At 37.2% G+C, this 12,181-nt stretch overlaps 1 protein-coding gene across 1 annotated transcript; it reads left to right on the top strand.

Moving 5' to 3' along the window:
- The first annotated feature begins 10,845 nt into the window (after positions 1 to 10,845).
- On the top strand, positions 10,846 to 11,802 carry LOC112579598 (olfactory receptor 1038-like). The gene has a single exon (XM_025266308.2). The coding sequence runs from the start codon at positions 10,846 to 10,848 to the stop codon at positions 11,800 to 11,802; it is 957 nt and encodes a 318-aa protein (XP_025122093.2).
- The last annotated feature ends 379 nt before the right edge of the window (positions 11,803 to 12,181 follow it).

Raw genomic sequence — 12,181 nt, 5'->3', positions numbered from 1 at the left:
ATTGTCTGAATTTCTCTTATCTAAAATATGGGAGCATTTTTCCTGCATCATTGTGTTTTGTAAGGAATAACGATATAATGTATGTAGATCTTTTTACTACCTTGCTTGGCACATAATTAGTACCCAGTAAATCTTAGTCACAGTTACCACCATTACTATCATTCTACTTGCAGTTATTACAGCAGCATCAATTTTCAGTTTGCAAATTCATTTACTGTCCATTAAAGGTTTATTCATCAAAAGTGCCTGGTGTTATAAGTAGTATTTTTCTTTCTTAATTGGGACTCGGAGTTCATGACTTTCCCAAGTGTGTGTGGGGAGGTAATTGATAAGCCTGAGTCAAACCTACATCCTGCTCTAAAACCTTTAATCTTACTGCAGTCTGCAGTTTGATCTCCCAAAGGAAGATGCCTGAAGGCAGAGGACAGAGTCATCCCTGAGGAATCAGATGATTCCTTCAACACACTCAAACTGCACCCCATATTCATTAATCCTGAGTTGAAACTTTGTTGAAATTGGTTTCTGACATCCCCAAGAAAAAGCTGAGAAATTATTTTAATAAGTCTCCCTGAAACTGATTAAAAGGTAAATCTACTTTCAGCAATTACAGTAAGGGATTCTGTTTGCAGGGAAGAGTTTTGTAATAAGACCCAGAGAGACAGTTTCATCACTGGCACTCAAGCACGCTCTGACTTCAGTTTCTCTTTACTTAATGATTAGCAATTATTCAATCAAAATAGACAAGTAAAGAATGGTAGCTACAAAAATATATATATTTTTCTTAGTTTTCCAAGATATTCTGAATTTTTGCAAATGGACTAGAAATGGAAATATTAACCTAATTTATTTAATATTATATATTATGGGCAAGCAACAGGCACTTGGGAACTTGTAAATTTTGTGGAGAGATACTTCACATTCACTAACACCAAATAATTTGGTAATAGGATCACTGATTAATTCTTTTTTCAAATTCAATGTTGCTACTATTTTTTTTTTTCATATTTCGGATTTCTAACTTATCAGGGAAGGTCCTGCTAGAATGCATTAAAGGATATCAATGGGTTTAATACTTCCCTGAATTAAAAAACAAAATTCTAAATAGTCAGCTAGGTAAATGCTAACTCAGATGGGAGACAGGATTGAAGTAGCAAATGTGAAATATATGTACTACCAATGTGAGACGCCATACACCATGTGTGCGTAGTCTGGATGAGGTGATAGTGTGTGAGCTGCAATAATTAGACAAAGTTTTGGTTTCTTCATAACTCTAGAATGGAAATTATGAATCAAAATATGATTAAAATGCTCATATTTATGGTTTGATCATTTTCTGGAAATTAGACGGGCACAAAAGTCTCATCACGATGAAAACAAGATAATGAAGGCATCAAATGAAGTCCAATCAGTGCCAGGGCTCAGTGTCCAGCTGTGCCCAACTCTTTGTTACTGCGTGAATTGTAACCTGCCAAGCCCTCTGTCCATGGACTTTTCCAAGCAAGAATACTGGAGTAGGTTACCATTTCCTAATTCAGGGAATCTTCCCAGCTCAGGGATTGAACCTGCATCTGTTGCTCTCCTGCACTGGCAGGCAGATTCTTTATCATTATCTGGGAAGCCCTCAAATCAACTTACTTTGTGAAAACAAATACAAAACTTGCTTCGAGGAATAAGTCAAGTTTTCAGCTTAAAAGTATCAGAGAAAAAATTGTGTATGTGTGTGTGTTTAATACCAGGGTCTCCTACACTGCAGGCATATTCTTTACCATCTGAGCTACCAGGGAAGCCCAAATAAAAGCTAAAAAAAAAATACAAATGAAGGTATATGTAGAGAATTATTCATGAATAGCCATATCTTCCTTGGTAGTTAAATAAGAAAGATTGAAACTAGGGAGGGAGGTGGGCAGGGGGTTCAGGATGGGGGACACGTGTATACCTGTGGAGGATACATGTTGATGTATGGCAAAACCAATACAATATTGTAAAGTAATTAGCCTCTAATTAAAATAAATAAATTTACTTTTTTTTCCCCTTGGTGGCTAATTTATTGTGCAATTGTCCGAAACCAATACAGGAAATTTCACAAACTTTTGTGGGTGTCTAAAAAATAAATAAACATAAAAAAAGAAATTAAGTACAAAAAACTGGGTAAAGAAAATAAAAAGCCTTATGTAACTTGATTTAGGAATTAAAAAACAAAAACAACAAAGAAAACATAACTAAGTGCAGTCATTTTTTAGCCACTTTATCTGTAGTTCCTGACACAACTGGGGACTTAATAAATTATTGTTGAGCAATAAATGAATTTCTCAAAAAGTTTTGGCAGTTTGACTGACAACAATAGCAATCTCATTATTTTCAAAGGATGTTTCCTCTTTTATGTTTATTTATTTAAGTATTAGTAAAATTTATATTTTACTAATGATTAACATAAAATTTACTAAAGATTTAATGCTTCCCTGGTGGCTCAGTGATAAAGAATCTGCTGCAAATGAAGGAGACACGAGTTCAATCCCTGGGTCAGGAAGACCTTCTGTGGAAGGAAATGGCAACCCACTCCATATGCTTATCTGGAAAATCCCATGAACACAGGAGCCTAGTGGGTTACAGTCCTCGGGGTTGAAAAAGAGTTGGAAATGACATAGCAACTAAACAACAACAATGATTTAATAGGCATAAAAGAGAAAATATTACTTTTAAAGAATGAGCTTGGCAAGTGATAACTATATATACATATATGATTATTAATGTTAGTGCAGAAAAAATGTAAACTGTTACAACTCTGTTGAGAATCTTTATTGAGTCTCCAGTTTGTGTCAACAAATACATATAGAGACTGATAAGAGACCAAAACTTCTTCCCACATGATACATAAAAGAGAAGACAAAGAAACAAACCAACTAAAAATTTGGTATAATGATAAATGATATTGGGGAAAAAAAAGTAAGTTAGGGAAGAGAAGTAATGTACTAGCAATTAATGCTGATGTGGCATTTATGATAACACAGACATGAGTCTAATGGACATAGTAACTGCTTCTGGTGTGGCTCTGAGGATTAAATGTGTGTGTGTGTAAACTCTGCAATATTACATCCTTCATATTTGCATAGTTTACATACACACACATTTAATCCTCAGAGCCACACCAGAAGCAGTTACTATGTCCATTTTTGTTTCAAAGATGTTGAAAACAAAAGGGTGTTATGTGAATAAGTATTGTCGTGGTGCATAACAACAAAGCCAGAATTTGGGCCTAGATAACCTAACTCTAGTGTTCTCACATTTCACACTGTGAAAGTGTCCAGGGGGTGAAAGATTGACATGTTAAAGAAAGGTATTCCAGGCAGAGGGAGCAAATGCAAACATGGGATCTCCCAGGTAGCTCCAGTGGTAAAGAACAAGTTTGCCAATGCAGGAGATATGAGACATAGGTTTGACACCTATGTTGGGAAGATTTGCCTGAGGGAGGGCATGACAATGAATACTCACTCCAGTATTCTTGCCTGGATTATCCAATGGACAGAGGAGCCTAGAACACACACTTGCAAGCTGGCATGCCCCGAAATATTAAAATGTATATATATGGATAGAAAGAAGGGAATGGGGGAGGGGGAAGAATTAAGATAAATGTAGTCAGAAAACCATAAACAGCCTCAGATCATATCAGATCAGTCACTCAGTCCTGTCCGACTCTTTGTGACCCCATGAATCGCAGCACGCCAGGCCTCCCTGTCCATCACCAACTCCTGGAGTTCACTCAGACTCACATCCATCGAGTCAGTGATGCCATCCAGCCATCTCATCCTCTGTCGTCCCCTTCTCCTCCTGCCCCCAATCCCTCCCAGAATCAGAGTCTTTTCCAATGAGTCAACTCTTCGCATGAGGTGGCCAAAGTACTGGAGTTTCAGCTTTAGCATCATTCCTTCCAAAGAAATCCCAGGGCCGATCTCTGTTAGAACAGACTGGTTGCATCTCCTAGCAGTCCAAGGGACTCTCAAGAGTCTTCTTCAACACCACAGTTCAAAAGCACCAATACTTCGGTGCTCAGCTTTCTTCACAGTCCAACTCTCACATGCATACATGACCACTGGAAAAACCATAGCCTTGACCAGACGAACCTTTGTTGGCAAAGTAATATCTCTTCTTTTGAATATGCTATCTAGGTTGCTCATAACTTTCCTTCCAAGGAGTAAGCGTCTTCTAATTTCATGGCTGCAGTCACCATCTGCAGTGATTTTGGAGCCCTCAAAAATAAAGTCTGACACTGTTTCCACTGTTTCCCCATCTATTTCCCATAAAGTGATGGGACCAGATGACATGATCTTCATTTTCTGAATATTGAGCTTTAAGCCAACTTTTTCACTCTCCACTTTCACCTTCATCAAGAGGCTCTTTAGTTCCTCTTCACTTTCTGCCATAAGGGTGGTGTCATCTGCATATCTGAGGTTATTGATATTTCTCCCGGCAATCTTGATTCCAGCTTGTGTTTCTTCCAGTCCAGCATTTCTTATGATGTACTCTGCATATAAGTTAAATAAGCAGAGTGACAATATACAGCCTTGACGAACTCCTTTCCCTATTTGGAATCAGTCTGTTGTTCCATGTCCAGTTCTAACTGTTGCTTCCTGACCTGTATACAGATTTCTCAAGAGGCAGATCAGATGATCTGGTATTCCCATCTCTTGAAGAATTTTCCACAGTTTATTGTGGTCCACACAGTCAAAGGCTTTGGCATAGTCAATAAAGCAGAAATAGATGTTTTCTGGAACTCTCTTGCTTTTTCCATGATCCAGCGGATGTTGGCAATTTGATCTCTGGTTCCTCTGCCTTTTCTAAAACCAGCTTGAACATCAGGAAGGTCATGGTTCACATATCGCTGAAGCCTGGCTTGGAGAATTTTGAGCATTACTTTACTAGCGTGTGAGATGAGTGCAATTGTGCAGTAGTTTGAGCATTCTTTGGCATTGCCTTTCTTTGGGATTGCAATGAAAACTGACCTTTTCCAGTCCTGTGGCCACTGCTGAGTTTTCCAAATTTGCTGGCATATTGAGTCCAGCACTTTCACAGCATCACCTTTCAGGATTTGAAATAGCTCAACTGGAATTCTATCACCTCCACTAGCTTTGTTCGTAGTGATGCTTTCTAAGGCCCACTTGACTTCACATTCCAGGATGTCTGGCTCTAGGTGAGTGATCACACCATTGTGATTATCTGGGTCGTGAAGATCTTTTTTGGATAGCTCTTCTGTGTATTCTTGCCATTTCTTCTTAATATCTTCTGCTTCTGTTAGGTCCATACCATTTCTATCCTTTATTGAGCCATCTTTACATGAAATTTTCCTTTGGTATCCCTGATTTTCTTGAAGAGATCTCTAGTCTTTCCCATTCTGTTGTTTTCCTCTATTTCTTTGCATTGATTGCTAAAGAAGGCTTTCTTATCTCTTCTTGCTATTCTTTGGAACTCTGCATTCAGAAGTTTATATCTTTCCTTTTCTCCTTTGCTTTTCGCTTCTCTTCTTTTCACAGCTATTTGTAAGGCCTCCCCAGACAGCCATTTTGCTTTTTTGCATTTCTTTTCCATGGGGATGGTCTTGATCCCTGTCTCCTGTACAATGTCACGAACCTCATTCCATAGCTCGTCAGGCGCTCTATCTACCAGATCTAGGCCTTTAAATCTATTTCTCACTTCCACTGTATAATCATAAGGGATTTGATTTAGATCATATGGAATAAGACTGAATGAAATTAACAAGTAAAGGAAAATGTGTAGATATAAACAGATGAAATTGACAAAGACTTGAACTTATGTCTGTCCAACATTTAGAGGTCAAGGCAATGAAGAGAAACCAGCAATGAAACTGAGGATGAACATTCAGGGAAAAACTCAGGGGGGCATGAAAATTCAAATGTGAGAAAACTCATCAAGGAAGGAAAAACTATGGCAAATATGGCTGATAGATTAAATAGCATGATCTTCTTAAGTGTACTTTATTGTGAATAATGGGAGTAAAAGAGTGACTGGAATGATTTCATGAGGAGTGGGAGGACATACACTAGAGGCAGCATATGAACACAAATAACTTTGCAAAGAACAGTGCTGAAAAAAAGATAATTTTGCACTAAAGTAAGTACAAGCCTATGTTTGTTTGTTTGTTTGTTTCCAGTTGTCATGTATGGATGAGACAGTTGGACTATAAAGAAGACTGAGGGTCAAAGAATTTATTCTTTCAAATTGTAATGCTGGAGAAGACTCTTGAGAGTCCTTGGACTGCAGGGAGATCAAACCAATTAATCCTAAAGGAAATTAAACCTGAGTATTCATTGAAAGGACTGATGCTGAATCTGAAGCTCCAATACTTTGGCCACCTGATGTGAGAGCCAACTCATTAGAAAAGACCTTTATGCTGAGAAAATTTGAGGACAGGAGGAGAAGGAGGTGACAGAGGATGAGATAGTTAGATGGCATCACTGACTGAATGTACATGAGTTTGAGCAAACTCTCAGAGATAGTGAAGGACAGGGAAGATTGGCATGCTGCTTCCATGGGGTTGAAAAGTGATCATGCCATAGTGATTATCTGAGTCATGAAGAGCTTTTTTGTATAGTGCTTCTGTGTATTCTTGCCACCTCTTCTTAATATCTTCTGCTTCTCTTATGTTCATACCATTTCTGTCTTTTATTGAGCCTATCTTTATCTAATGCAAAATTAAAGCAAATTCTACAACCAGTGGGGTGTGTGTCCCTAATCCTACCCCCACTGGTTGTAGAATTTGCTTTAATTTTGCATTAGATATGCAGTTCTTCATCTGAAGAGTCAACCAACTTTGAATAGAGTAGGACTGCAGTAGTATTTATTGAAAAGAAAATGGCATATGAGTGGATCCATGCAGTTCAAACTCGTGTTGTTCAGGTGTCAACTATACTTTATTTATGTTCTTAAAAAACATTTTCTTTTCATAAAGTAAAGCATATATAAAAATGCCCTAAAAGTTTTCTAAAACTCTAAATTCATGGATTTTATTGAGATATTTTAGTAAATGAGTTGATACTTTTAAAGTCTTGTTAATTATAAATATAATAAGAAGGAGATAGATTATTTAATTAATAATATTAAGGAAATTAGTTCACTGTGTGGAAAAACAATAGCTTAGATTCTTGCCACAGGTCACACACAAATTAATGCTATGTAATTTTAAAAGCTGAATTTTAGTGACATATGATGTAAATAGAGGGTATTTATTGTTCTTAGGCCTACACGTAGCAAAGAATATAGAAAACAACTTAAGATTTATATTATGGCATCTTGTCCAATCACTTCACTCAAATAGATGGGGAAACAGTGAGAAACTTTATTTGGGAGGCTCCAAAACCAGTGCAGATGGTGACTGTAGCCATGACATTAAAAGATCCTTGCTCCTTGGAAGAAAAGATATTATCAACCTAGACACCCTATTAAAAAGCAGAGACATTACTTTGCCAACAAAAGTCCTTCTAGTCAAAGCTATGGTTTTTCCAGTAGTCACATATGGATGTGAGAATTGGAATATAAAGAAAGCTGAGTGCAGAAGAATTGATGCTTTTGAACTTGGACAGCAAGGAGATCCAACCAATCTATCCAAAAAGTAAATCAGTCCTGAATATTCATTGGAAGGACCAATGGTGAAGCTGAAACTCCAGTACTTTGGCCACTTGATGCTAAGACCTGACTCACTAGAAAAGACCCTCATGCTGGGAGAAATTGAAGGCTAGAGGAGAAGGGACCGACAGAGTATCAGATGTTTGGATGGCATTACTGACTTGATAGACATGAGTTTGAGTAAGCTTCAGGAGTTGGTGATGGATAGGGAAGCCTGGCATCCTGCAGTCCATGGGGCTGCAAAGAGTTGGACATGACTGAGTGACTGAAGTGAACTGAATCAAGGATTAGTGATTTCATGATTACATCATTATAGTTTTTTTTTATTAATTTATTTATTTTAATTGAAGGCTAATTACTTCACAACATTCTAGTTTAAAATAAGACCTATTGTTACCTTTGTCTTTATAGGTTATTTTTTTCTTTTTTTCTAATTGAAGCTTTCTAATCACAGTTGCACCCTGGAGGGTCAGTGAACCTGATGTAGTCACATCTGGGGAATATTAGGAATTAACTCCCCAAGGAATAGGGACTGCACTTTATAAAGGCCTACTTCACACATTCAGGTACCCTGGGTATTTCAACTTTCAGGGGAATATTTCTTCTACAACCAAGTAGGTTAAGAGGTACTGTCAGTCGTTTCCATAACCCCCCTTTCCCAAGCCTCTACACTTTTCACAATTTAAAGGAAAGTAGATAACCCTGCCTAACTCTTCCCCAGCTGGATGAAGCTGACATGTATACACAATAATGAAATACCTGTCTTGGGCCACCCCAAATAAAATATCCTCTTTGACTTTTGCCCAGGACTTGGGTTTCCTTTAGAAGAAAACACTTTATTGATGAAACTGTAGAACCCAATTCCTAAGGCAGAAAAGAATTTGTATGTGTGAGTGTTGTCTTTCTCTCAGGGGAAACTTTTGATGGTTTAAAAAAATGCAAAAAAGAGACATTTGTGGCTGAAAGTAATTCACAAAATAAGGAAGTTGTTTTTTTTTTTTTTTAATTGATGTGGCTGTGTGAGTTTGGCATCTTTTTCCTTTTATTACAAAGAAGAAATATAAAAAAATAAGCCTGGTTTCAATGTATGCTCAATGAAAAGTAACTCAGTATCAAAATATCTGTTAATTACCTCTAAAATATCCAAATTGATATTTATCATGGAAGACCAAAGTGAGACCAGAGTTATTATATTACCATAATGGAAATGGGCAAATGACGTTCAGATCAATATTTTATCATTTTTTCCATTCTTTTGCCAGAATGGTGATCTGTAGTGCCAGTAGCTCTGTTAAGATGTCTGTTCAGGAAGATAAGTTAGTTAAAACAACGCCTTTCACAAGCTAGGTTTTGCCTCCAGCAAGAGGAAAATAAATGAATGGGGGAAAATAGTTTTCATGTGACATGTATGTACTTATGTGTAAGTATGCATGTGTTTGTATATATGCATATGTATGTATATATGTATGTGGTGGTGGTTTAGTCAGTAAGTTGTGTCTGACTCTTGCGACCCTATGGACTGTAGCCCACCAGGCTCCTCTGTCCATTGGATTCTCCAGGCAAGAATACTGGAGTGGGTTGACATTTCCTTCTCTTAGGGGCTTTTCCCAACACAGGAATCGAACCTGGGTCTCCTGCATTGCAGGCAGATGATTTACCATATATGTATGTACGTGTGTGTGTGTGTGTGTGTGTGTGTGTGTGTGTGTATATATATATATATATATATATATATATATATATATATGGGCTTCTCTAGTGGCTCAGCAGTAAAGCGTCTGCTTGCAGTTCAGGAACCAAAGGAGATGCAGGTTCGATTCCTGGGTTGGGAAGATTCCCTGGAAAAGGATACAGCAACCCGTCAAAGTATTCTTGCCTGGAGAATTCTGTGGACAGAGGACCTTTGCAGACTACAATTCATAGTGTCACAAAGAGTCAGACACAACTGAAGTGACTTAACACACACAAGTATATACACATAGGTGCATGTGTATTTTTTTTTTTCTGGAAAACACATTAGGTACAAGTCATCGCATTAAGCTGAGTCAATAGAAAGAGGAGGAAAAACTAAAAGGACACATTTTCTGACTACTCACAGTAACTTGTTAAAAAACAACAACAAGAAACAAAGCTTCCCTTTGGGTGAAATGTTTAGGGGAAAAGTAAAGGGTTATTCTATTTTGCACACTTCATTTTAATTTGCTATGGTGAAATATTTTTATTTTTAACTTTACTCCTGAAATTAAAATTAGCTGGTTATCTTCCTTTGCCTCAGAAGTGAAAAGAGGCATAGAACTCTCAAAAACCACATCATGCAAGTTGAACATTATGATAGGAGTACCATTTCCACATAATTGCTATTTCTCTTGTCAAAGAGATGGCTACCTTTCAAAAGCAAGAGTGCATGCTATTGTTACACTAAAAATTGACCAGATAATTTAGAAAGCATTCCTGATTATAAGTGTTGAAAATAATTAATGTAAAACTATTTGTTATTGTTCACTCACTCAGTCATGTCTGGTTCTTTGTGACCCCATGGGCTGCAGCATGCCAGCCTTCCCTGTCCTTCACTATCCCCTGGAGATTGCTCAAACTCATGTCCATTGAGTAAATGATTATCAAGAACTCTACTTTTTAACATATGTGTAATCTAACTCTAACTACAAGTGTAAGTTATCACTTTTAGAAAGTAGCATTTGAAAAGGAATCCAAAATTTGCCTAATTCACAAATAGGAATATTTAATTGCCTCCATTTTTCCATCCGTTGACTATCCTGTTTAGCTTTGTATTATTATATTTAGCATAATGTACATTTTTAAAAATAAAATATATGTCTGTTAAAACAGATAAAATATTATGTATTAAAATTTTACTCCACTGAGAAGTAAATATTGGGAGTAGGATATTTAACAACATCTTTATTCTCTCTATTATTTAATATAACTAAAAATAATCTAAACCTAAAATATCCCATATTTTTATAAACATTATTTTTATTAAACCTCAATTTTTGGCTTCAGAAAATTATAAATAGTCAAACAGGAGAGTTTGAGAGGGGATATATTTATTTGTTCTGATATTCTGCTTCAATGAGCAGTAATTTCTCAAGTTAAAACACGCACGTTTTGGCATCTGATGACAATTCCTTACTCCTGATAACTTATCTGTCCTTACCTTGTCTCTTTTCTGCAGTTCAGAGACTAAAACAAATGATTGAAGAGAATATTACCAGGGTGATGGAATTCATTCTTTTGGGTTTTTCAGTCCAGAGGGAGATTGAAATCCTTCTCTTTCTTCTCATTTTAGTGGTATATTCTCTGACTCTGGTGGGAAACATTGGCCTGATTTCCGTAATCCGGTTGGATCCTCACCTTCACACACCCATGTATTTTTTTCTCAGTAATCTGGCATTTGTGGACTTTTGTTACTCCTCATCAATAGCCCCAAAGTTCCTGGAGGCCCTCCTGACCAAGCACAGGTCCATATCTCCCTATGCATGTGCGACACAGCTGGGCTTTTTCCTAAACTTCTTGGTTTTGGAGACGTTCCTTCTTGCAGTAATGGCTTATGACCGCTATCTGGCCATCTGCAATCCTCTTCTCTACATGGTGAGCATGTCCCAAAAGGTGTGCATGCAACTGGTCGCAGGCCCTTACTTATACAGCTTTTCTGTTGCTTTCCTCCACACAGTTGTTACTTTTCGATTGATCTACTGTGGCCCCAATGCTATTAATCACTTCTATTGTGATGATGTCCCTTTGATGGCCCTTGCATGCTCAGACACCAGCCTCAAAGAGATCTTGATTTTTATCTTTGCTGGATTCAACATGATCAGCTCTTTGACCACGGTCCTTATTTCTTACCTATACATTGTGGCTGCCATCCTGAGAATCCAGTCTGCAGAAGGGAGGTGCAAAGCATTCTCAACCTGTGGTTCTCATCTGACTGCTGTCACTGTATTCTACGGGACTCTGATCTTCATGTATCTGCAGCCCAAATCAAACCATTCCCTTGACACCAACAAAATGGCCTCTGTCTTCTACACAATAGTCATTCCTATGTTGAATCCCATGATCTACAGCCTGAGGAACCAAGAGGTAAAAAATGCCTTGAGGAAAGCCTTTGAAAAATGTTATTTTCTGTCTCTAATAAACATTAGAATGTAACTTGTAACACTGACTGTCTTGGAACTGTGCCACATGCCAATATGTTGTTTTTATTATCATTGACAGGTTAATTTTACCATTTTTGTATGAGCAAAATGACATTGCACATGTGTTCTATTTTTCATGTAATTTATAAGTAAGATAAAAGGTTTAAAAGATTATAATGCATATTTTTAACAAATTGCTACTATTTGCATATGTGACACTTGATAGTTTTGACCTGGATAGTTTCTATTTAACTGATAATAAGATTTAGCCACTGCTTTCAAAAATGTTTCTATTTTGTACATTGTGGAGACAGAAAAAGGGAGGTGGTAAAAGAAGTTTACCACCCCATGTCATTCCATGTCATGCAGCAGCTGTTCCTCAACTGTATCCT

This window comes from Bubalus bubalis, chromosome 16, assembly GCF_019923935.1.
Source record: "Bubalus bubalis isolate 160015118507 breed Murrah chromosome 16, NDDB_SH_1, whole genome shotgun sequence".
NCBI classification, from domain to species: Eukaryota; Metazoa; Chordata; class Mammalia; order Artiodactyla; family Bovidae; genus Bubalus; species Bubalus bubalis.
This window is presented reverse-complemented; position numbering and strand designations above follow the sequence as displayed.

Excerpts from the sequence above, each read along its gene's own strand:
- LOC112579598 (XM_025266308.2), top strand. The coding sequence starts at position 10,846 with ATGATTGAAGAGAATATTACCAGGGTGATGGAATTCATTCTTTTGGGT.